The sequence below is a fragment of the Pogona vitticeps genome, chromosome 1 (genome assembly GCF_051106095.1).
Source record: "Pogona vitticeps strain Pit_001003342236 chromosome 1, PviZW2.1, whole genome shotgun sequence".
In the NCBI taxonomy this organism is placed as follows: domain Eukaryota; kingdom Metazoa; phylum Chordata; class Lepidosauria; order Squamata; family Agamidae; genus Pogona; species Pogona vitticeps.
Window position 1 is genome coordinate 245600950 of NC_135783.1, and position 26913 is coordinate 245627862.

The 26913-nt window shown below is 42.5% G+C and overlaps 1 protein-coding gene across 9 annotated transcripts; it reads right to left on the reverse strand.

Annotated features, from left to right (window-relative positions):
- Window positions 1-5428: 5428 nt before the first annotated feature.
- Window positions 5429-26913, reverse strand: SSRP1 (structure specific recognition protein 1). 9 transcript variants are annotated; one of them, XM_078383514.1, is made up of 18 exons: window positions 26782-26844; window positions 26372-26444; window positions 25956-26215; window positions 20703-20888; window positions 20098-20203; window positions 19790-19980; window positions 19481-19711; window positions 18526-18629; window positions 18018-18146; window positions 16079-16300; window positions 15498-15570; window positions 14750-14891; window positions 14570-14615; window positions 11260-11380; window positions 8211-8381; window positions 7327-7418; window positions 7041-7224; window positions 5429-5981 (listed from the first exon to the last, which is right to left on the reverse strand). In XM_078383514.1, exons 3-18 carry the CDS (start codon window positions 26007-26009, stop codon window positions 5913-5915), a joined length of 2121 nt encoding a protein of 706 aa, XP_078239640.1. In that variant the 5' UTR covers window positions 26010-26215; window positions 26372-26444; window positions 26782-26844; the 3' UTR covers window positions 5429-5912. The 9 variants fall into 9 exon arrangements, with proteins under 9 accessions (XP_078239640.1, XP_078239644.1, XP_078239642.1 ...); XM_078383518.1 differs by having other exon boundaries at window positions 26413-26444; window positions 26782-26841; XM_078383516.1 differs by having other exon boundaries at window positions 26552-26825.

The following is a 26913-nucleotide window of genomic DNA, read 5'->3' on the forward strand; positions in this document are numbered from 1 at the left end:
ATAGAATCTCATGTCCAGTTTGTTTTAGGGCATGTTCAGCTACTGCAGATTTTTCTGGTTGTTTTAATCTGCAGTGTCTCTCATGTTTTTTGATTCTGGTGTGGATGCTTCGTCCACACCAGAAAAGAGCCTGAAAAACCCACAACAACCATTCAATTAGTTGCTTATGGGAAGCCTGCCAGACTGATCAAAATCATAAATCAAGTGACTGCTCTGCTAAAACCTTTTGAACAGAGCACCATAATTGCAATGCAGGGAAACAGCTTTTAAAATAAAGACCATCTGTGTTGTTACCAAAAGCTACTGGCCCCTTTAAATTATTACTAATTTTTGGCAACAAACTGCTGTACTGCTTTTAAAGCAAGTAAATGTTTGCTTTGAATATTTCCTCCTGCTAGCCTGCAACAGGGTTGTGGGGAAACAAAATTGGCTCCTGGGTCTGCTGAAGTTTCTTATCCTTGCTCAAGTACTTAAGACACCGGAGACGTAAAAGCAGGCTGGCCTTACGGTCTTATGCTTATACAGTACTGGTTTGAGGTCAAGCATTGAAAGATTTAACTCCAGCAATTACAAGTTTATATGAGCACCACAGCAAAAAAACAAACAAACAAACAAACAAAAAAACCAATAACACTTCGCTAATATAAAACTATTAAACTCCTTAACAAACTTTTAGACTGCCTTGCAGACTTAATCAGCAGTCCTAGGCTATTGCTCTCTGGGAATGAAGCATATAAAGATGATTCAAAGCTTTGTTCTGAATAAGCAGTAGTCCTCTTTTGTAAAGGCTGTGCTCTGGTTGGATTTCATTAATGAATTTTAATTAGTGGTTCTGGCTCTCTTCTGTTTTGGAAGGAGAGATCGGGAAGCAGTTTGAAGATTCCCTGAGCACCAGGCAAGTCATTAGGAGCTCCAAATGGTACCATTACAAAAGCTATCCAACAGCAATGTAAAAATTCTAACCAGTCTGCCCACAGAGAATCTAAGCAGCAAGCTTTTAAACTTTGCTGGAAATAGAATGGGAAGAAAGACTTTAACTGAAGGTTCCAGTCTGAGCAGAAGGGCAAACAAGAATGATCAATCATTTGAATAGGCTTCCAACTTCCATCACTTGCTGCTGTTCACATGTAGACCAAATGCCCTTCCTGAAGACACCACTCTAATGCATATTAAAGGAATTAAGACATTCTATAATTCTAGGCTGCTTTGATGACACTGAGATGGTTGGACAGTGTCACTGAAGCAGCCAACATGAATCTGACCAAACTCTGGCAGGCGGGGGGGGGGGGGGGCTGGCGTGCTCTGGTCCATGGGGTCACGAAGAGTCGGACACGACTGAACGACGACGATAATTCTAGGCAATATTAACAAGAGCAACAGCTAGACCAGACCAGGAAACCTGCACAACCTCCATAGCATAGGACTGAGTAAGAAAATGGCAAGTGAGATTCAATGGTGAAAAACATCAAATTATCTTGTGGCATCTTAAGCATTAAGAAATCTGAATCAACAAAAAGGTTTTCTGGACTGCATCCCACATAATCAGGTAAAGCAAGCACAGCAATTAAAAACAGAAGCTAGAGAGTTTTAACTCAAGTCTCGGCTCTGACATGGGCTCACCGGGTAACCCTAAACAAACCACACAGCTACTCATGATACTAGGGAGTTCCCCTACGAGTGAAAATAGGTTGATATTTCCATGCAGTTCCTACGGCTGGTGATCCTGTCCCCAAGATACAATCCTTTTGGTTGAAAGTAGTCAATCACATTCAAGAGACTGTAGGGCAAATATTTTATTAAGATCCGATTTAGATTTCATTGAACAAGTTTGATCAAGATGATATTTCAGCAATATAGAAAAATATTTGTTTACATGGACCTCCTTCTGATAATAGAAGCTTGATAGAAGTTGTGGGAAGCTTTTTAAAAGAAGTTTCTAAAGAAATGAAAACTTAAATAATGTTTTTTCTATCTTTCACACCACAGATATCATTAAAGTCATGGTACATCACACACAGTGTAGAGTAATGGACTCTGACTCAGACTTGCATTCAAATCCTTGCTTGGCCACAGAAACTCACAGTGGCAAATCACTCCTTAAGTGTCTTACATACAAGTGGTGCCCCGCTTGACAATTACCTCATTAGACGAGGAAATCACTTAATGATGAAGTTTTTGCAATCGCAAAACGATGTTTTAATAGGGAAAAATTGCTTCACGACGATCAGTTCCCTGCTTCGGGAACGGATTCTTCGCTTAACGACGATCAAAACAGCTGATCGTCAGGCTTTGAAAATGGCCGCCCGCTGTGTAAAATGGCTCCCCACTGTGTTTTATGACGGATTCCTCGCTTTACAGGTACTGAAAATGGCCGCCCTGTGGAGGATCTTCGCTGGACGCTGAGGTATTTCGCCCACTGGAACACATTGAACCGGTTTTCAATGCATTTCAATGGGAGTTTTACATTCGCTTGACGATTTCGTTCTACAGCGATTTTGCTGGAACGGATTATCCTCGTCAAGTGAGGCACCAATCTGAAAACCCCATTTTAAATTGCCTAAGTCAGATGAGACTAGATGGCACATAACACACACATGGCTTACTGCCACTGACCCACCCACCCACATTCACTGGATTTACTGCAAGCTAGCACAGAATTATTTTGTGGTTTACTTTCATAAGTACAGTAGATAAAACCACCTGGCCATTTAGCTGTAGACTCATAAACATGCTTTTAAGTGCAGCCCTCTTTCTACAGGGAAAAAGGAGAGGCTGAGTCAACCTTTTTCTGTGCTGGAGGATGGAAGGTAGACATGTCGTTTCCCCCTTTTTTACTGGGCATTTTTGAGCTTTTTAAAAAAGAGTCCATATCCAAATTGCCGCTTCCAAAGATCCCTCTCTCTTTCCCAGAGGCTTGGGTGGGGACTCTGGGGCTTTTGGATCTAATGTTTCTCTGAACAGGCCCTCAGAAGTAATTTGTTTCCTTGTCTCTGCCCTGAAAGAGGAAGATTCTGAAAATCCGACAGCCTTTGAGACCACAGAACTATGACTATACTTCACTTGATTTTTTTATATATACATTTAACAGTCGTAGGGCTATCACTTTCCTGATTTCTAATTTTATCTGTAAAGGTTGTGGCTTTTTCAGGCTCTTTGGCCGTGTTCTGAAGGTTGTTCTTCCTAACGTTTCGCCAGTCTCTGTGGCCGGCATGTCCTCTGAAGATGCCGGCCACAGAGACTGGCGAAACGTTAGGAAGAACAACCTCCGGAACACGGCCAAAGAGCCCGAAAAACCCACAACAACCATTAGATCCTGGCCGTGAAAGCCTTTGCGAATATTTATCTGTAAAGTTTAAAAATATACAAATATGCAGTATATGTATTATTTTGGGATATCCAGTGTGGTGCAGTAGATAGAATGATGGACTGGGGCTCGGGAGGCCATGGTTTGAATCCCCGCTTAGCTATAGAAGCTCAATGGGGGAGTGGAACTGGTAAACCCAATCCTTAAACATCTCACTTACCTTGAAAGCCCTTTTAGGGTCATTATAAGTCGGCTCCGAGTTAACAGCACACAACATGTATTTTTTCCCAGCAGTTATTGAAACAATGTGAAGTGCTTTCACTAACAGATCTTAAATGTTTCCCAACCTTGGGTAACCTAGTTGTTCTTGAACTGCAACTCCCAGAAACTCTGAGCAGCACAGCTATTGGTGAAGCCTTCTGGGAGCTGTAGTCCAAGAACACCTGGGCTATCCAAGGTTGGGAACCACTGCTTTAGAGCAGCCATCCCTAGCACATTTGAAGGGACAACAGGCTGGAAACAGTTATTCACACATCACCTTATAAGGTTTGTTATCACAATCCTGATTCAACCTATGTATATTTCTTTCATATTGTGTTTATGGTCATGGCCAAAATAAGGTTAAGAATGGCTGCCTTACAGCAGGTTTAGGGAACTAAAGGGAGGGGAGAGAACGTTCATCACTATTATCTTAAAACTCCAGAGCTGGAGAACCCTATGAATCATCAAGTCCATCTCCAGTCAAAGAAGCACAGTGGGGAATCAAACTCCAATGCCTAAACCACCTAAATCCAGCAATTCTTTCCTCTGAAAGAGACAAAAATCTATCTATGGAACTTGGCACTGCAAAAATGTTCTCCATTAATGTGCAGAGTTCTGGCTATTATCTCATAAGATGTACTATACATCTAAAAAGGAAGAGGAAAAATAAAATCTTGAAGGCTATCATCTTCTTTAGAAAGAAAATCTGACTCTGTTGGGCATGTTTGCTGGGAAGAGAGTGCCAGATAACTGAAACAAGGCAAGATGGGTTCATAAAATTATTAGAAATATTGGACAGTTCCCCCCCCCCCAATAAAAACACAAAAGCTCATAGTTCTCCAGTGGGATATCCAACTATTTGGTTTGATATAACATATAAATTATTCAGCAAAATGTGTGATTAGCATATTGAACCTACTGCCAGCACTGTGACAGCACAGCGTAATACAAATTCTAAGGGCAAGGAGGATTTTAACCAAAATAACAAATACCATAATTAATTAAAATGCATCATGCCATGTAAGTTTCCTCAATGGCTTTTCTGTGTCTAAGGAACAGAATGCTAAGGCAGGTGGACCCATTCTTTAGCCCAATACGGTTAATGAATTTCATGGGAAGAGCCATGAGGCCCCAACTCAACTTTTACTCACCCACATTAACTCCAGAAGTGCTAATGAAGCCTTAGACAGCTACCTAGACAAAAACACCTCTTCCGTGGAAAGAGCCAGAAACATATATTCAGAGACCAATGCAGGTCCACCACTATTCATTCCATAGGCATGCACACAGAGGTGTAAGTATCCACGCTAGTTGAGACTAGGAAACTGTACCACAAAGGGGGAAAAGAGAATTGTCTTCAGCTTCTTAAGAAAAATTCCCCTTCACAGGAGAGCGAGCAAGCACGTGTACATACAAAAAATTACCTTTTAGGCCATCACTGACAGCTATGGGCAAGCACAGGAACCAAACCCAGTCCCAAGTGTTAATACTGGTGATGCTCAGAGGTTATTGCTGATGGAGTCTTCAACACAGTAAGACTTCATAACTATTGACTGCTTGCTTGCATTAGCCAAGTCCCAGCAGTACACATAAGCCCTTTAAACACAATTAGCAGAGCTGATAATGGAAGGGAATACTGTTAAGCTGTTGGTCCAAGATGTAAGATGCAGTTCCCACTCAAAACCCTATGAAAAAAATTACTGGCTCGAATCAAAATGGGGTGGGGGAGGCAAGGCAAGTGTTGCTGTGAAGCAGCTGATGTAGCACTCTCTGTGGTTTTTAATTCTTCATGCATCTTGGTTCAAAAAAACTGCTGTATGTTTGTCCAATCCCTACTTTGGGTTACAGAAGAATAAATCTGACTCAAATTCACTTGGTTTTTATTAAATCAGCCACAATAAAACAGAAATACAAAGAGAATTTTGTAAAAAGAAAGGGAAAATAAACGGGAGGAACACCGTTTGAATCTGACTGGTGAGGCTGCATAGTGTCCCAGCTGTATGCCACATGCTGCCCAGAACACCCTCTAACAGGATACAGTGCATCTAGAACAACATAGAGATTTGGGGGGGGGGGGATGATTGGCTTTCTCCATCCTCCCTCTCTCTTAGTAGCATCCTCCCTCTTCAGATGTAACAACTGGCCCTGACTACAACCTGCAATACTGAGACAGGGAACGAGCTTAATAGGCCACTGAAGCATGGCTGATACTCCCACATGGCACCAGCTCTCCAGCCTACCTCTCTGGATGAAACTGTGTCCAGTAAGTCCCACCTCAGCAACATAACAACCACACCACCTGTAATGAGGATAAGGGAACCCAAGTGGTCGTGTGGGTAATTTCCTGCTAATCTGATCCAGAGCCAGAATCTGCTGAACTAGGTGGAGTGCTGGCAATCTCTTCTTCATCTGAGTCCTAGGAGGGAAAAAGGAGGAACAAGTTAGGAAGGGAGAAATATTCAAAATTAACAGTGTATCTTCAAGATCTCTACTAACAGAATCAGCTCTGGCAGATCAAGGTAGTGATCGCTAGGACTGGCTCTATTGACTCAGCTCAACACCCAACTGCAATGAAGAATAAACAGGACGTTTAAGCTGCACGAAGAATGGAAAGTCCAAAGAAAACTGAAATTCCCTTATGCATCACAAGTGTTTTGCTACATGAGAAACAGTATTGTGCAGAACACAGTTGAAGTGGATAGAGATCAGCAAAAGGCAATCAAAAACAGGCAAGAGAGCAAAGAAACCAAAAGACAGTGGAAATATTGCTTTAGTGCACGGTCTCTCAACTTTTGTTCCCCCCCCCCCCCCCATCTTTCAGTGTTTATATTGTTCGTTTCAATACTGTAAGCTGCCTTGGGTCCTCTAGAGGAGAAAACCAGGGTGGAAATATCACAAATAAATAAATGTGTGTGTATAGATTCCTAAAGAACTGGCTTTAGGAAAATCTCAGGTCCCACTTCTGGAATACCTTGTTACCAGCTTTCATGGATGCAACAAATATATGGATACGGAAAACAAAGAAGGCTTTAAACAGGATTTGCCATTTGATGGGATGTGAAATCTACATACACCACAAAGCGAAGTTCCTCCCTGTGACTTCCTGTCTTTCCTATCCTCAAGCATCTGACGAGTCATACTGCCCAGTAAAACTGGTCATTGCAAAATAATCTCAATTCTGTCAAAGCCCAAATACTACCAATACATTTTCTGGAGAGTAGAATGCATTGCATCAAGAGTGCAAGTGAGCAAATGTAGAAGTGCTGCAGAATGTTGCATTCAGGGTCAGAGGCCAGCCCGCAACTTTCAGGAGGTTGTGGAATGGGCATTAATGAAGGAAAGAACTCGTAACAAGAGTTATGTCTCGGATGGAGCGCACACACACACGCACGCACGCACACGCACGCACACACACACACACACACACACACACACCTCTCCTCTCTCTACTCCACTGGTACAACAGAACACCCACCTCCTTCTTGTCCTCGCCCGAGGAGCTTTCATCACTTGAAACAAATTCCTTGCTCTTAAAGCTCTCGCCGCCTAGCTGCTTCAAAGGACTCTTGCTGGTAACAGATTTTGGAGGAGGAGCAGCCTTCCTCTCTGGTCTGCCTTTCCCTGGCTTCTCTGGCTTCTTTTTCTTCTTGGATTTTTCTCTGCACATGTGAAAAAACAGACAAAGCCCTGCAATGACAGAATCCTCGGGGGGGGGGGAGTAGAGACAGGGAAGGGAAATCCAAGGAAACAGGGCTACTCACTTTTTGGAGCTGTCCGACTTGCCCCCCTCACTGTAGTCTTTCATGGCCTTCTCATAGTCCCTCTTGGCTTCTTCAGCTTTACGTTCCCATTCCTGCAAACAGATCCAGTTAAGTTGTACTTGTCACTCATATAAGAAGAGGCACTGATGCTCATGTATCAATGTCCTGTTACAGAGTCCTAAGGAAATCAATTATGGGGTGTTGTAAAGCCGCAGGAAAGCATGAAGATCAGGAAGAGACTGCTGAGTCCTGAAAAGCTCTGGGTCTTTTGTTCAGATTCTTTGATCTTGTGTGAGCATAAAGGCAGCAATGCTAGATTTAACCAAGAGTCCTTCTACTCCAGGAAAATATTTCCCATCTTAGCCATTGTGACAGGTACACAGAACACTAGCTTACGTATGACCATTCAGACTACTGCTCGATCTTGCACTGAATGACAACAGTTCTATGGAGTTTTAGCTATCCTTCTGGTTCTACCCAGAGATGCAAGGGGTTGAGCATGGAGTGTTGCATATGCAAAGTGTGCCCTCAACTACTGAGCTAAATCTAGCCCTCATAGTACTTCTGAGAAGGCCACAAACAGGATAATAAGGTCTCTCTCTCACACACACACACACACAGTTTGATCTCCAGCAACTGGAGTCATATGCAATTTTTTAAAACTATCATAATCCCCATTACCTTTTTGCCTGAATTACAAAACCTTAAAAACCACAAAGATAAATATACTGGACAGTGTTTAACTTACATTTCAGCGAGGCAAAGTCTGAATTTATGGTGCAGGCTACAAAGCAATTTGATCAAAGCCTTTCCAAGAAAGGACATAACCCTACACTACCACCGACATAAAATAAGAGTACAGCTGTCACCGTCTCCGTACCCACCTCTTTCTTCTCCTTGGACATCCCCTTCCACAGTTCTCCAGCCTTCTTGGACACATCAGTGACACTCATGCCAGGACTGTCTGACCTGATCTTGTCACGATTGGCATTCAGCCAGAGCATGTAGGCAGACAAAGGTCTTTTGGGGGCATTGGGATCTTTCCCTTTTTTACCCTGGGGGTAGGGTGGGAAAAGAATCGAAAGAGAAAAAGCACAATCCATCACATGGTAAAAACAACCCCCTTCTCTAACACATCCTGCAGACTCCTCTTGACCTACCCTCTAATGTGTAAAGACCTCTGTTGTGAGTTTTGTTCATAGCCAAGGATAAAAATTTCTCCAACAACCAGTGTTCCAAACCATCCAACACAGCATCTGCTCCTCCTCCAAACCCATGTCTATTGGCTGGGCCCATTAAATCACGGGTAGGCAAAACAAAAACTGGGATCTCTGGACGAACAAAGAAGCTAAGTAAGGACCCTTGACAGTAAGAAAAATGACTCACTTCTTGCTCTAAATTATAATGCTGAAAGGAAAAAGGTGTGTGTAACCAGAAATAGATTTTTGTACAGAAGATTGTAACTGGTTTATTATTATAGTATTTCAAACTGAGGGCGAAGGTCAGGTCTGTTTGCATGGATGCCTTGCTGAGTTTTTTTTCCTGGGCTTTCTTTTTGTCTCCTGACCACATGGCCTGGGGGTGGGGCCTAGGGGTGGGACTTCCTGCTTTAAAAGAGCGTGTCCCAGGACCCTGGACCCTTTTCCCTAGGAAGTTGGGCTGAGGGCGAAGGCCAGGTCTCAAATTTTGTATCTGGCCTTAATATGGTAAATAGGAAAGCCAATTAGATTTGCATAAGCCAGGGAGTCAGGAAAGTTTTAAGGATCAGATCATACTTTTGCAATATTAAAGAGCAGGCCGGGTATGTGGGGCTCGTCAGCCAGGAAGGCAGCCCATCTAGGAGAAGGAAAACTCCGATTTCAAACCTCCACTGCCTTGTGGCTATATCCACTCATGGAAAAGGCTTCAGGAGTTAACCTTGAGGCAAAATCCAGAGCTGGAGTCCCGAAGGCAGCATGTGTCATTCTGCCAACTCCTGCGACATTGCTGGAACCAGTTGTATTGGCTCTTGCCTTTCCATTGGACCATTTCAGCAATGTGGAGAGGGGGGATCTGCTGCTTGGGTAACAGCCTATCCTCAATATTACCTTACCCGGGCTTCATGCTCTGGAGAGGACACTCCTCGATTCAGAGCATGTTACCATAGTCTCTCGAGACTGAAGGATGCCTATGAGTATGATGATTTCAAACAAATTTCTAGACACGGGACTCGTTCATTCTTGACCTATGTTGCTGGAACAGATTACGTTAGTGATGTTGCAGAGTCAGGGTCTGCAAAATGGGAGCACTAGGATTTTCTTCTTTTTTAATCAGCAAAGCTAAGGACTTTCCTCACAGGCATTTCTCCTTCCTCTGAGCTCGGCTGCAGTCCTCACAGTGGGAGTGAGGTGGAATGAATTTCCCTCCAATCAATATAGTGCTGAAGTATTTTGGAGTGGATTGCTCTTCAGTAAGCTGTAAAGTCCCATTAGCTTTAACAAGACACCTGTCTCTAGTGGAGCTGAAAATTGCCAGAAGTGGCTTATGATAGGGATCAAAACGGTCACTACTATGAACAGTGTCATGATGAATCCCCGTGCTTCAAACCTGGTTGCAACATCATCAAATGGATCTCATTATTCATCTTAAGAATATAGTAGATCTTACTAAAACCTGCTTAGCCCTGGATTAAAATACTGGCAAAAATTAGGCAAAAGTCAATAAAGAATGTGGCTTCTCTTTCCATTATGTGCCCAATACTGGTTCTTATTTTGGATTCACAATACACTGTTAATAAACAAGCAAATCGGGTGGCATACAAGTCAAACAAATATTTATTTCCCATTTTCAAGCCCATCTCAAGCAGCTTTCTTCTGTGTGAGCTGAATGACATGCAACAGTATTTTATTCCATTCTCCCAACTATGTGTGTGTTCTGTACCATCAAGTTGGAACCAACTTACAGTGACCCTAATAGGGCTTTCAAGGTAAGTAAGATATTTAAGGTGTGGTTTTACCAGTTCCACTCCCCCAGTGAGCTTCCATGGCTGAATGGGGATTCAAACCATGGCCTCCTGAGTCCCAGTCCATCATTCTATCTACCGCACCACAATGAGTATCCCAAAAGAATACGTATCCTGTATATTTCTATATTTTTAAACTTTATAGATAAAATTAAAAATCAGAAAAGTGCACCACACTGGGAATCGTTTCTCCCAACTACCACTCCTTGAAAGAAGAACTAAGGCTCAAGGAGTCTTCTCCTTACGTATCCTCAGCAATTCAGTTAAATCCTCTTCAGAGAGTTTTAAAATAGTCCTTGCACTATATCAAGGTCTTTCTCTGACATAATTCAAAATTAATCCACTGTCAAAAGTAAACTGCTGATCAAGACCACCATACTTCCACTATACTACCACTGATTTATATAGGAAAAATTGGGATGTGAGACTACATATTTAAAGGTATGTGCACATCAGCATTGTTCACTGAAGAAAACACAAAAACCCATTCAGATCTGTGCCGGACCTTGCTCCACGTTTTGGGATAGCTCACCAGACATTGTGAGGGCTGCTTCTAGAAAGGGGTACTGATGGATGCACAGAAGCCCTCCTGGATGAAGTTACATCTGAATTAACTACATATATGTGCCTATAACTGCCGGTGAAATGAGCAGAAGAAGAGGGAAAATATGCATGGCTAGATAACAATACAAATTTGGGTGTAAACTGCTAGCCAATTCAGAACTGGCAATGAGGTTCTGCGTTCACATAATGCAGCTAGGTGTAAAGTACTTAAAAACACAGTAAATGTGTAACAGTATCCCCGCTCACTAGCTTCCTTTCTCACAGATACTCCCAGCCCTAATGGCAAGTCCCAAGAATGGTTTCTCCTAACCACAGAATAAATCAGGAGCCAAATGGCCTTGATGTTAACAAGGTGATGTTGCTCTCACCTCAGATGGCTTCTTGCGTGGCTTGCGTTCCTTGACAATTTTGGCTTTTTTGGCAGGCTTCTTCCTCTCATCACTATCTCCTTCATTGCTAGATGAGCTGGCTGAAGCATTGCTATCAAACCTGTCTCAAGGAAAAGTAACTGAAGAGTGACTGGTTCAGTTTCTTGTCCCTACTAACAAATCCCAACTTCTCTGTAAGCAAGTGTGCATGATCAGTCTCTCTCAAACTTGAGTAACATCCTACACTTAACATATCTTCAATATCTTCACTACAATTCTCATATTCTATAACTAAGCTTTATACCACAAAAACACTGAACTAAAGAAAAAACCAATGAAAACAAGCCATTCTACATCGTCAAAGTAGAGTAGAAAAGATGATATGCATTGGCAAACACAAGAGTACCATTACCATTGTTGCAAAGCATTTGTTAAATACACTGCAAAGAAATATGACACACCGTTCTACAGATATACCCAGAAGCCATTCCAGAAGGAATACAGAGCATTGGGTGTTAAGTGACTTAACTGTGATGTGAAATGATGGAGATGAAAGCAACCCCTTGTGTTCTACTCTAACCTGCTCGATTCTACAAAAAGACGAACAGATAAGCTTCTAACAAGGCAAATTTTACATACACGGGGTGGACTACTTAAAGGATCAGCACTTCAGATAAATCTGTCTGAGATCCCAGATGGATGCATCATCATTTAGTCGTCTCCAACTCTTTGTGACCCCATGGACCAGAGCACGCCAGGCCCTCCTGTCTTCCACTGCCTCTCGAAGTTGGGTCAAATTCATGTTGTTTGCTTCAATGACACTGTCCAACCATCTCATCCTCTGTCATCCCCTTCCCCTCTTGCCTTCACACTTTACTAACATCAAGGTCTTTTCCTTGATAGAGTATTCTCCAGATGGATGCACCTAATCACTTAAACATCTATTTAGTTATGCAAGACTTTTGGTCTCTACCTGCTTCAGCTGTTCTGAACAGTGTGTGCTGTATCCAAGGTGGCAATAACAGAATGCACAGGAATAGTCCAAGGTGGACATTAGGTGTAGTTTTATGCATACACATGCATCTTAAAGCTTATAACTTGATTAAATATTACATCTAGTTAATTATACAATAACTGTAATAAATTATAAAATACTTCCAAATCAATACTGGAAACTACAGAATTTAAATCTGCTTTACAGCAACTGCTGCTTGAATAAACAAAACCCTTGCAAGGGTTGTTTAAATAACAAAGGAAGGCAACTGACTCAGAGGGTTGGAAAAAAGAGACTTAGTCCAAAACACACTTAACACTTCCTTCAATAAACACTGCCCTTTTTGAAATGAATGGCTGATTCAGACTGCAACACTGTTTTCTTCTTCAAAAAAACAAACAGTCTGAGAAGTGTGCGGAGGTGCAAAAAAGGGGTTGAGGACTGTGTTTTGCCAAGACCGACACACATTCTGAACAGCAGAGGTGCACTGCTGCGTCTGTCACTGCCTCCATATCTTCTCCTTCTATTTGACAGGAGGTGATGGGGCCAGTGGCCATGATCTTAGTTTTTTTGATGCTGAGCTTCAGACCATTTTTTGCACTCTCCTCTTTCAACCTCATTATGAGGTTCTTTAATTTCTCCTCACTTTCTGCCATCAGAGTGGTATCATCTGTATATGGGTTGTTGATATTTCTTCCAGCAATCTTAATTCCGGTTTGGGATTCATCCAGTCCAGCCTTTCGCATGATGTATTTTGCATATAAGTTAAATCAGCAGGGAGACAATATACAGGCTTGTCAGACTCCTTTCCCAATTTTGAACCAATCAGTTGTTCCATATCCAGATCTAACTGTTGCTTCCTGTCCCACATATAGATTTCTCAGGAGATAGATGAGGTGGTCAGGCACTCCTATTTCTTTAAGAACTTGCCATAGTTTGCTGTGGTCCACATAGTCAGAGGCTTTTGTGTAGTCAATGAAACAGAAGTAGATGATTTTCTGGAACGCTCTGGCTTTCTCCATAATCCAGCGCATGTTAGCAACTTGGTCTCTAGTTCTTCTGCCCCTTTGAAATCCAGCTTGTACGTCTGGGAGTTCTCAGTCCACATACTGCTGAAGCTTACCTTTTAGGATTTTGAGCATAACCTTGCTAGCATGTGAAATGAGTGCAACTGTACAGTAGTTGGAGCATTCTTTGGCACTGCCCTCCTTTGGGATTGGGATGCTGAGGAAAGTGATGACAAACCTAGGCAGCATCTTAAAAAGAAGAGACATCACCTTGTCGACAAAGGTCTGCATAGTCAAAGCTATGCTTTTTCCAGTAGCGATGTATGGAAGTGAGAGCTGGACCATAAAGAAGGCTGACCACCGAAGAACTGATGCTTTTGAACTGTGGTGCTGGAGGAGACTATTGAGTGTCCCCTGGACTGCAAGGAGAACAAACCTATCCATTTTGAAGGAAAACAACCGAGTGCTCACTGGAAGGACAGATCCTGAAGCTGAGGTTCCAATACTTTGACCATCTCATGAGAAGAGAAGACTCGCTGGAAAAGACCCTGATGTTGGGAAAGTGTGAGGGCAAGAGGAGAAGGGACAGTGTCATCAAAGCTACCAGCACGAATTTGACCAAACCCCGGAAGGCAGTGGAAGACAGGAGGGCCTGGCATGCTCTGGTCCATGGGGTCACAAAGAGTTGGACATGACTTAATGACTAAACAACAACTGTTATGCCTGCTCTCCTCCTACCTGTTTTTCAGCAGTTTCAGTGAAAATATTCCCAAATTTCAAGTTCCCAATGTCTTTCTGACAGTTCAGACCTCAGCATACAACATTACTGTATGCAATTGTAGTATTTATTTTCCAGATGAAAGCCACAAATTGTGAAGATTATCAAAGTGGCACTTAATGATAAAACCACTTCTTTCTCAGTTATTTTCTCAGATTCACCCGTTGCTCCTCCTGGTACCCACACAACCGGGTCAACTGTTTTCTCACTCCAATTACACTGGTACTGGAGTCACTTTTAAGACAAGCATCCCCTCAAAGGAATCCCATTGATGATGGAATATGCCTGCTTCCAAACTCCACCCATACTCCAACACTTCAGGAGACCTGGCCAAAGTGCCCAAGACATTGCTCCAAGCACAAGCAACTTCATTGTTATACCAGTCCCTTCCAGGTTCACCATATTCCCTTGTCATCACAGAATGACACTCTGCCTTTTGGACTTCCACCTCTGCTGAAAGTCAAACATGGCATATACACAGTGATGTTTTCTAAACAGTTTCCTCTCTGGCAAGCTAAAATATTTACTTACTCTTCTGCCACATCTTCTTCCTCCTCCACAGGATTGAATGATTCATCTAGAAGAGAAACCCACAGAAATGAGACAAAGACATGAAGGAAAAGTGCAGAGAGAGGTTTGTCCCAGCTGGAGCTGAGAAGGGTCCAACAGAAAAGACCAGCCTCTACTCTGAGGCTGGAAGAAATGGGTCACCTGTCTCCTCCCCGGAGTCTTCGCTGCTGTCATTCGCATTCTCCTCGCGAATCTTGCCCTCCTCCTTCATACGCTCTAAGTAAGCATCATGGGAGTCTTCATCTGAGCCAGCATATTCATCATAGGGCATATTCTTCATGCCCTAGAAACACATACAAGGGATCCCATGGGAACTGGAATAAAGCTTCCCGTTCCATTCCCTGGGCCGACAAAAATCTGTCAACACTTTCCACACCCAAAGCATGCACAGATTCTAAAGCTACAACTCCCCCCATGCTCCTAGGCACATGTACTCCATATGTTTCTTGCAGACATACACACCACGCCACCACCTCCCAGCAGATTCATCAACTGAGTACATGCTGCTGTCCAGGTCTGCTACAACATATTTTCCCTCCCCAGGGGAAGGAGAAGACCATGCGAGTGACTTTATGGTGGATTAGGTAGCAGCCACTCCTGGAGCAAAGCAGGCTACTGCCCATTTCCCTGTGGTTCATGCAAGGTTATACTATGGTGATTAGGAATGTTCACCACAGCCATGCAGAGGAGACCTGAACCAAGAGGAGGAAGAGGAGGGAACAATCGCACAGACCTTTTTCTTCTACAAGGAGAGAACAGAAATTGAGAAGGGAGAAAAGCTCTGAAGAGAAAGAGAAACCCCATCCCGCCCCAAGCAGATCAGGCACAGGACTAGACAGCAATTGCCTTTCCCTGTCCTTTCTCTTGTACAACCTCACACAACACATACCTCTTTGAGTCCTCGGTTCTTGATGTTCAACTTCTTGGCATTCACAAAGTCAAACAGCTTGCCATATTCCTCTCTGTAGGGAAGAAAAGCCACAGGTGAAATCACCAAGCACAGCTCCTACATTCACTTGCCTGTGCCAGAACTGGATGTGCTAGCAGTAATGCTGCTCCTCTTAAAGAAAAATCAGCCTTATGTTGTGGTAGGAGGGTGGAAGAGGAAGACAAGAGTAGTGTGACACTTCAGCTGAATCAAGACTCAAAATGAGAAGCCATCTAGAAATTAAGGATCACAATAGTAGGTAGGTAGCATAAAGAGTACTGGTTGGAAAGCAAAACAATCAGTGGCAGCAGCACCTCTGTTTCCTTCCTCTGCAACAAAATATATTTTATATCTAGAAGAGATTGTCACTCTCGAATTGGCCTTCTCAGCCACACTAGATGCTGTTCCAAGACCTCCATACAGAGCACGTTACCATAGTCTCTCGAGACTGAAGGTTGCCTACTGATGAGTAGGTCAGATCAATGGCTAGCAAGCACATTGCATACATTCCTCCATGGTTCAATTGGGTTAAGTTCACTCACCTTTCTATGCTGCTGAAAGTGTACTGTGTCCCCTGCTTTGTTTCTATCTCAAAATCGAAAGAGCGTGTTGTTGTGGTCCCACGGGCAAAATTTACGAAAGAGATTTCATCAAAGCGGATGTGAACAGGTGGCTTATGCACATAGATGAAGCCCCGTTCCAAAGGGTACAGGAGTCCAGAGCTAGCCTTGTAAGAGCATGTGATACACTGGGCCCCAGAATGCCTTCAAGAAGTAAAGAGACACCATGTTGACATACATCTGGTTCACCCACAAACAAGCAATTATCTAACACAGCTGAAAAGCTGACCCATCACACAGCCCACCTACACCAAGTCACTTCTACTACCAGTCAGCTCCAGCTATTGCAACTGAAATGCGAAGATATGCGTCATACACAAGCCAAGTGCATTTATTCAGTCACAGAACCTATTACAATAGCTATTTTTCAGTCCCAAAAGCAGGAGCAATTTCAACTCAAACCTTGATCAATTTTGTCAGTTCCAATGTGGGCAAATCAAGAACTCTCTATATGACAACTTTCTGAAAATCACAATTGTGTAAAACTACTGCTGGAGAACAGAAAGACAACGTAAAATGTATAGACCAAAATCAACATTCCCTTTAATTTTCAGCCCTGCTGGGCTGGGCTCTGCCCCTCATGAATGTGACTCCACACACACCACGTAAAGGTTGCGACCGGAACCAAAAGGGTGTGAAAACAATCACTGTGGATGCACACAGGAGGAGGAATGCTGCATGGCAGGGAGGGGAGTCATGCACATGCAGGCACACACCTTAGAGGGAACCTTGACCAAAATATATAATTGTTAAATTAAGGTTGAAACAAAGAAGTTTTAAAAATTCACTGGAAGACAATGACAGCTTCAGAAATCAGTGAAAAAGGATAAAAACTATTTTTCACGAGAGGAACAACCAATTCATTGCATGCAAATTTAAAACACAACTACCATAAGCTGGTATGCTACTGATATTTTATACTTGTTAGTTTAAATGATTTGATAGAAGTAATTGTAAACTGACAGTATGGGATGCGATGGCTGATTAAATGTACATTAGGAGCTTTGTGGCACAGTGGTTAAGCTGCAGTACTGCACTGAAGACTCTGCTCATGACCGAAGTTCAATCCTGAGCTCAGGTAGCCAGGCTGAGGTTGACTCAACCTTCTATCCTTCCAAGGTTGGTAAACTGAGTACTCAGCTCAGAGAAGGGAATGTGTAACCTGCGTAATACAAACTGCCCAGATAGTGTTTAAGCACTATGGGGCAGTATATAAGCAGCACACTTTGCTTTGCTTTTTACATACGATGGTTGTGTCTAACAATTCAAGATTTTTTTTGGAAACAAGAGTGTGGTAGCTAGGACAACTATGCACAATTTATCCTTCAACTCAGATATAATGTTACCAGAGTTCTTTCAATCTCAGTTCTTAAATATTCCCTAGCCAATGATATCCAGCTTGCTACCTAATGCAAAAATTATCCTAAGGAACAAAAAACTACAAAATCAATTTATGTAAAGAACCATTTGCTAAAATTTGTGCAAACAGCACAATTACTGAAAATCAGTGTGATAACTAAGATGGACAGCAGTTGAAAGAAGCCCAAACATACAGAGCAACAGAAGCTTTTTACTGTACATTAAGAAAATGATATAGAAAAAAAATATTTTTATTGTGTTACTTTCTAAATTACTTGTGTAACAGTATTTCATGCTCTGCGCTATTTTTTCCAATTGTTTACTTAATGATAAATTTGAACATATAGGATTTGCTCTCTCTATTTGGTTATATAAACTGATGTGACAATTGGGAAGCAATGAATAATTTAATGTATTAGTTGCAGATAATGTCTTCTGTATACGACATGTGACATATATTCAAACTAATAGTTCATAACTCCTCCATCCAAGCACTCCTCACCCTTGAAAGTTTCCAGGCACTGTGATCTTGCGGTTTACAAGGGCTTTCATAACACGACTGACCATCTCATACAGGGAACCAGACATATTCTTAGTGAGCCGTCCCTCAAAGCGTTTCTCAACTTCATCCCTAAACAAAAAGAGACTACAAGTCAAGAAAAGGCAGAGTGCAAAAACTCTTTAAGATGCTGAAAACTGAACAACAGGACATTGTTGAGGTGCCAACAGTACTGGAATATTCAGTCCGGAGCTTAAAATCTTGTGCTTGAGAAAAGGACTTAGGTTCTCATGTAGCTCCCTCTCAAACACACCCAAAACAAGCTCCAACACAAATGGAAATGCAAGCCCCCTGAGGATTACTGCAACCATCAAGCAAAATACTGTATGTATGATAAAAGATCTAGAATTGATCTTTAATATCAACCTTCTAGGATAGGATTGAACACCATCTGAGAAGAGCCAAATGCAGATACATTATAAAAGGGCACAAGATGGTGAAAGGTACTTACTCATTCATGTTGAGAGTCAAAGAGATGTCCTCATCCTTAGAGAAGAGCAGGATAAGAAAGTGGTAGCGAGTTTGGCCTTGTTTTATGGGAGGATCTAAGCTGATCTAAAAGAAAGCAAAGAAAACAATTATCGTTATTGCAGGTTCTGCTCCTAAAGAGACACTCTCATTGGGTCCAACCACACCAAGATCACAGCCAGTTCCCTCACATGTGATCTTCCCCCTCTACTTAACTGCACATACCGAAGATATCTCTTTGCAAGCTACTAGTGGGACAGAAACCTGAATAACAACTGTAACAATTTCAGTCTCATCTGGAGAGTCTGAACAGTTTATTCCACCTCAGAAAATCTACGTTAAGCAGTCTACAGACTTGGGGTGTTGCAACCAACAAAGTGTAATTCACATACAATCTTTTGGAATTACAAAAGCTATCTTTAAAAAATAAGCAACATGGTGAAGAATAGAAAAAAGGCCCCTATAATAACCACCAACCCTACCTGGAAGATCATGATCAAAGCTGGGATACCTAAAGCAGGAAAGTGGAATGTGTGCCCTCAAGATGCATTTGGACTACATATCCCATCATATCTCACCACTGACTATCCTGGCTAGGGTGAATGGAAGCACAGAAATAGCACAGAAAATCATTTCAAGGCACTGCATTCAGCTACACAACAATTACCGCTGTCCACATATCAGCAACCCAAAACATGTCACGGCTAAGAGGAGCCATGCCAGGATATGTAAATGGCAACCTAATTTTGCTGTAGGGCCGGTGGTTCCCCAATCAACAAAAAACAATCAACTGCGCTTCTCAGTTACCCTGTAACACCTCTACTAGGACCTGCAACCCCAGTATAGGAAACAAACTGTAGCTGGCAAAACACATCATTACTTCTGAAATATTATACTATTATGTATCTACTCTTAACATGAAACCTGCTGCTCCTCACCACAAAGAACATCTGGCGTTGGTCTTTATGGGGTAGCAGGAAAAGCCGCAGAACAGTCGTATAGGGGATCTTGTAGTCAAAAGTCTTGCCATGGAGGTGAAGGAAGGTGGGGTAGATGCGTATGTCATAGCGCCCACGTGGTGTCAAGCACTGCAGTTCCCGGAAAATGCAGATGGCATCTCCAGTGGCCTGGATGACATCTGCCTTGGATAACACATTTTGTGCAAAGGCCTGCAGAAACAAAATGGAACAGTAAGTTTCATGAAATAACCCTCACTCATCCAACATTTATATTCAAGCAGTGCTCACCTCCACAGGGTCCACACCATCCTCCTGGGTGGGTGGCACATAGAAGCGCACCTCCATGAGTGATACCTCAGCATCATCATTCTGGTGGAATTCCAATGTCACCTCGTTCTTGCCAGTTGTGCACTGAGATACATTACTGAGCGGAATCTCAAAAACTGGCTGTTCCCCAATGTCAAATGAGAGAAGCTGCCCTGCAAAAGATCAACAGGCTGTCTTCCCAGAGAAAATTAGATATTTCCTTCTGCCAGCAGTGTCTCCTAGACTTCCATTCCATGTGCCAATTTCTCACTCACCCAGTACAAACTCACCTCCAAACTTCACTGTTCCCCAGTTCCACCCCTTAACACACAGGTCTTTTTCAACCAGCTCCAAGTGGAAGTGAGTCTTGAAAAAATCTGAGAGTTTGTCGAACTCCTAAAAGGAAAGAAAATCTTAATTAGGGAATACAGACTTAATGCACTGGAAAATCAATGGTACAAAAATCAATACCACTAAGTAGTTTGTCACTAGTCACAAGTAGCAAACAACACCTGGGAGGAAAATTTATCCTGTGTCAAACATCATAGACTAAAGAAAATAAAGATAATATTAACACTTTTTTCTAATGTAGGTGAGCACTAGAAAGAAAGAGTTATGTATTGTATTCCTTGCCAGCATCATTTCCTACAAGCATAACACAACAATTGAAATTTTCTAGACACAATCCTATATAAAACTGGCAGCTCTGCTATCAGAGCCTGGAACTAATGTAAGGCATGGAGAGGAGCATAAGGCACAGCCGTATTATTAAACCAGATAATCATCTTAAGAATCAACCTGCCCTGATTCTTAACACTGAAACTGTCCGCTTGCACCAAGCCCTGGAGATCTGCAGGAAAATCCAAAAGGAATACATACGCAAAAGGAACCTTACCGTCTCTCTGAATCCATCATACTTGTAGACATGACCACTCTTCGTAACTAGCTTGAGACCATGACCCAATGCCACTCGGCGCCAGATGCCCTCTGCCAACTCTGAGGCCTGAATGTTGTCAACTTTTCCTGTTTTGCTGTTCTTGAAAATCACACCTTGACGGCTTAGCCGGAGACGGCCATCATTCTAATACCAAAAAAAAGAGACAAAGAATGCTCACAACAAAAAGAAGGGTGGCCATTCTTGCAAGAGAACATGGAATTCAAAAGGATGTGTCAAATTCCCATTAAGAACTAACTGCCGGAACGGCATCTGGTTAGAGCCAGTGGTTGGGAGTTCAACAGGAGCTGAACTCAATGATCCACATGGTCCCTTCCAGTCCTACAGTTCTAAGATGATGATGATGATGATGATGGAGTAGGGACAGAATATTTCAAATGTGAAGAACGATGAGTTCTGACTCCTGTCCTCTGAAGATATCGTCCACAGAGACTGGCGAAACGTTAGGAAGAAAAACCTTAAGAACACAGCCAAACAGCCCGGAAAACCCACAACAACCAACAATGGGATTTTCTTCTATACATCTTTGTTTCATTAAACATGCACAAAGACTTCTTTTATATTACTGTTCAGAACCACTTGAACACATAGCTGGACATAAATGTTGTATTCTTGACAGCTGCCTCAAGTTGTTAGAATTCCTGCTTCTAGAATTATTTTTACTCAAACTCATTTGGGCTGGAGCAAGCTAAACACCCAAATTAGAGATGGGATATTTGTATTCATGTCTCAGGGGAGACTAATTCAAATATTGCCACTAGTGGCCGGACTGATTGGACCTTCTACTTATGGCTGGAACCAGGCTATCTACTTATGGCTGCCACTGTTCATGCCTTGCCAGTCATCGAAGAAGCCTGGCAGGGGCTTCCCTGCCTCCCTGTGCTGCTGACCAATCTGGCAAGAAGGCAGGATGATGAGTCTCCCTGCTCAGCTGCTTAGTGGTCAGCAGCACAGGGAGGCAGATAAGCCCCAGCCAGGCTACTTCTGCAACTGGTGCAGCATGAAGGACAACAGATGCAAACGGTAAATGGACGGCCCAGTTCTGGGGGGGGGGGGGGTCCAATCTGCCTGGCCACCTGTGGTGGTGATGTTCAAATTAATCTACCCTGGGAAATGAATACAAATATCCCATCTCTAACCCAAATACAGCTCATATCAATTTATATGCACACTGGATATTCAGTATTCGGCACCCAATTGAATCCACAGGCTAATATACAAACTCCATACAAGTTACCAGTTTCTGGAGAGCAAAAAACCAAATGCACAAAATCTGCGGATCAACCTTTGGTCTGACACAGCAATCTGCATAATCTTATAGCATTAATACTTCATTATTTTATCAAAAGATCAAAGCTAGTGAGGGGAGGGGAGAACAGCTATTTACTCCATTGGAATTCCAGATGTCAGTTTTCTCGTCTAGTTTCTGTCTCCCTCATTTGTCCAAGAACATCTAAAACTGTGATTGTGGAATCTAATGAGTACTGTATTTCTAAATCTAAAGGCTGATCATTGGTCTTCATCCACCTTGATCTTTTTGCTGCCTTTGGTACAGCTGATATCTCACTCCTGCTTACCATTCTTCACACTTCTACGATTTTTAAGATTGCCTTCAAACAGCCTCCTACCTGTCTCATCACAATAACTGTGTCTAAAGGGAGAAGTTCTTTTTCTCCACTTCCCCCTCTCTGCTTTGATCCCCAACTCTTATTTCTATATGCTGTCCTTGGATGATTTCATCCAATTGCTCAGGGAACAACCAATGCTAACCCAGAATTTCCTTTTTTGTCCAGTTCAGTATCACCAGCTGGTGCTCAGGACTGAAACACTCATTTAACACCTCAAGTCTTCATCTTTCCATAACACTGATGTTATCACCACTGTATTGATCAGGCACAAAACACTGATTTTCTTTGAATTTAGTATACACCTTTTCCCTACTAAACACAAAATATATACAGTGGTGCCTCGCTTAATGGCGACAATCTGTTCCAGGAAAATTGCCATTAAGCGAAAACATCGTAAAGCAGAAAAAAACCCACTGAAACCCCTTTAACGCATTCCAATGGGGTCAAAACTCACCGTCCAGCAAAGATCCTCCATAGGGCAGCCATTTTCGCTGCCTGTCTTGCGAGGAATCCGTCCCAGAAAACAGTGGGGGAGCCATTTTGTTTACCTGGCAGCCATTTTGAAACCGCCGATCAGCTGTTTAAAAATCGTCGTTTTGCAAAGAATCTGTTCACGAAGCAGGGAACCGATCATCGCAAAGCGAAAAAAACCCATTTAGACCATCGTTTTGCGATCGCATTAAGATCGTCGTAATGCGGTTTCGTCGTAATGCGGGACAATAGTAAAGCGAGGCATGACTGTAGTTCTCCCTTTTCATATGCTTAACATAAATTGCAACTCACACTATGTGCTTTCTGTTTGCTGACTCCTAATACAGCACAGCAGGTTAATAGAATTGAGACAGACCCCAGGGAGCAATTGACCAAGGAATGCTAAGAGGAGTTTGGCAGGGGACAGGTAGTAAGGAAAGACAGTAAGGAAATGGTCTACTGGAGGAAGAGACAAAAGAAAGGGAGACTAAGAACACAAAGGCAAATAGGTGAGTGATTTAGATTAACATCAAGAAGTGACTTGGACTAACCTCTGGGAATTCCCCATTTAGAAGCTCACTGTGCTCAACTTAAGAGGAAGGGGTGTATCCTGGCAACTGCTGAGAGCAATAAGTAGCACCTGTGATTACTGGGTGGGAGGCCTTTCTGTTTGCTGACTCCTAACAGAGCACAGCAGGGGAATAAAATGGAGACAGACTGCAGGGAATGCCCACACACTCCCATCTTCTTTTGCATGTTCTTTTATATGCACGTACATGCAGACAACTTTCTCACAAGAGGGTTTGTCGCTTCCTTTCATGCATGTACAGTGGTGCAGTTCAGTGTTTCTGGACTGCAAGTCCCAAAATTCTGCCTGGGGAATTCTTGGAGAATTCTGCAGTTAACACTCCAATTTGGAAAGGTGCTACTTTGCTAATTCTAGGAGATGCATTTCAAAAACACAAATCTGCACACACATAGAATCCCTAACACCTTGTCTTCCATTCCATGTACAAAGTCCATGGTTGGGTCTTACACCATTGCTCACAGATGACAGACCCTTCACTACAACTGAAATCAAGAATATTTATATATTTACATATTACTTAAATTTCACTCTTCATTATTGCTGAAGCACTACTACAACTTTGACATAATATACCCTTGAACTCAGGTGAGGTAGCAGGAATGGGCAAACTACAACCACAGGATTACATGAGCCTGTCAAAAATATTTTACTGCTCCACACCCTATGCCTGACAGAAAAAGTTTAAAATACAGATTCTGGAAGCCTTGAGCAGTGGAAATTCACCTTTTAAATAGACCACAGGGGGCCCTTCACTACACTCCAAATACAGTGGTGCCTCGCATAGCGACGATAATCGGTGCAGCAAAAATAGCTGCAAAGCGATTTTGTCGCTATGCGATATTAAAAAGCTAACAGGAATGCACTGAAACCCCTTCAATGCGTTCCTATGGGCTTCAGACTCACCTTTAAACGAAAATCCTCCATAGGGCAGCCATTTTCGCTGCCCTGTAAGCGAGGAATCCGTCCCAGAAAACAGTGGGCGGCCATTTTTTTTAACCGGCGGTCATTTTGGAACCGCCAATCAGCTGTTAAAAATCATCGCTTTGCGATGATCGGTAAGCGAAACAGGGTACCGATCATCGCAAAGCCATTTTTCCTCATTTAAAACATCGCAATGTGATTGCTTTTGCAATCACAAAATCTTCATTGCTATGCGATTTCTTCGTTAAATGGGGCGCCTGTTAAGCGAGGCACCACTGTACTCATTCACCAAAACCATGAGTGGACTTCTAGTCACTTGTGATTATATTTGTCATATTTTTGGTGGCCTGCATAGGCCTTGAAGAGTCCTAGAGGCACAAAATTAGTCCCTAGACCTGCTGAAGTTGACTGCCCCAGCTTTGAGGATGGACAGCACAGTGTACCACAGAGTGCTATTCTCTCTAAAACTTTAATGCTGTTCCTGATTACCCTTTCACACACAGGGAAGCACTGGTCATGCTCAAAAGTCATGAAATTTAATCATGAAACACTTCAACATTTTATGGACATGTGGCAGTGCTTAAAGCCCCTACGCTACACACAAACACTTCCCAAACAAAACATAAAATCTGTTCAAGGCTACTGAAAGGACTGAGAAGGGCAACAAATCTACTGCAGACTCAAAGTAGAATGAATGAACATAGTAAATTGGCCACTAGAAAAACCACAGCAACATTATCACAGAAAAGACTGCAACACAAGGCACACAGGAATTCTTCCAGAGATTCAGATTTTAAAGAGTTATTTTGGTAGCTTTTTAAATACTTCATATCACATAGTAAATTACATAGATTTATGGCTAGAAATAACTATAGTACCCCAGTAATGCAAGCTTACTTATTTAGAAATAACTCCAAGTGATATAAACTAGGCTGCTAACTGATCTCTCTAACACCAATTAATGCTAGCAGAGATCAACAAAAATATCACATTTAGCTGTAACCTGTTGCATTTTAGTGATCAAACAATATGCTGCCCTAAAAAGTTGTTTGTTTGGCACTTTAAGGCATAAATACAGAGTTCAACAATCATTACTTCAAACAGAGAGAAACATCTTACTGTTTGTTTGTTTTTTAATCTTTTCTTCCCTTGTCTTTAAAAACTGATCAAGAAACTGCCCACAGCTAAAATCAACTACAGTGGCTTTCTTATTAAGCTACTTCACAATGTCAGAAATTTCCCCCTAGAAGAAGCCTTGACAACCAGAAGGCTTGTGTTTGTCTCAACTCCAGGAATCACACACACTGGAAACAAATCAAACCCAAGTCATTCTACCCGCACCAAAAAAGTAGAAGCTACTGATCGGCCTCAGAATGGTGCAAATAGGACTGTTCTGGCTTGCTCCACTGATTACATCTACGGCAAGATACTGTGTTCATTTCTGGTTTCTCTGTAGCAAGACAGCATTCTATTAATGTCAATCTCTTTCCAAAAATGCAACTTATTCCTCAACTAACACCATCAAAACAGGTCGAATTTCATCTTCCCACACACCAAGTCCCACATCTCCACCGCATCACTCACCATAGATCCCTTCACCTCCTGGTATATTTCATTGAATTCCAATGTATCTGCCATGCTGACAGCTCCCTCTCAGCCCCTTGCCTGCTATGGCAGGGGTATGAGCCACACCAAAATGTTGCTGCTCTGGAAAAGTTTTTATGAATACAATCAGACAAGACAGGGAGACAACTCAGTCCTTTTTTGAAGCTGACATATTCCAGTCTCAACAGAATCCAAAACAGACCTGAAATATTCAGAATATTCAAGCAGTCCTAAAGAACCTGAAAGAAAAAGAGAAAAATAAACATTTAGAAACAATTGGGAGGGGGGGGGGACTACAAAAAAAAATCCTCTCCCATATGCTGCTAACCAAACAACGTCAGCACATAGATAATAGTCCCAGACCCGATATGGACTCACGGCCCCACACTACGTACAGCTTCAGAAGAAGCCACACAGAGCTATGTAGGAATCCCACCGTTAAAGATGACAGCAAACCATGCGGTGTCACTAAAAAGGAAAAGCAAAGAGAACCGTGTTGGCTAAACAAGCGGGAATTCGCGCACATGCACGTCAAAAACACTGCCTGCCTTACAGTGCATACCAACCTTTTTTACCTATTCAGAAGAAAGCCCCATTGAGGTCCATGGGCCTTCCGCCTGAGTATGTGTGTCTACTAGAGTTGCAAACTTAGGAAACTAAAGCTCCCCTCATTTAAAAAAAAACCAAAAAAAAATACAGTTTGAAAAGAAAAAAAAACAGCGGCAGCCCCGGCGAGACTGGAGGCTGGCTAGCGAGCCGCAGAGAAATCCCTCACCCCAAAAACCATCACCCACTCCCCTCTCACCAGATACAGTTTCCCGCCTGCGCAACACGAGTCTCATCCCCCTCTACCGGAAACCAATCCTCACTTCCGCCTTCCGGAGCAACATTTCGGCTGTACGGAGCGCAGAGTTAGACATAGAGTAGACTTCCGGTA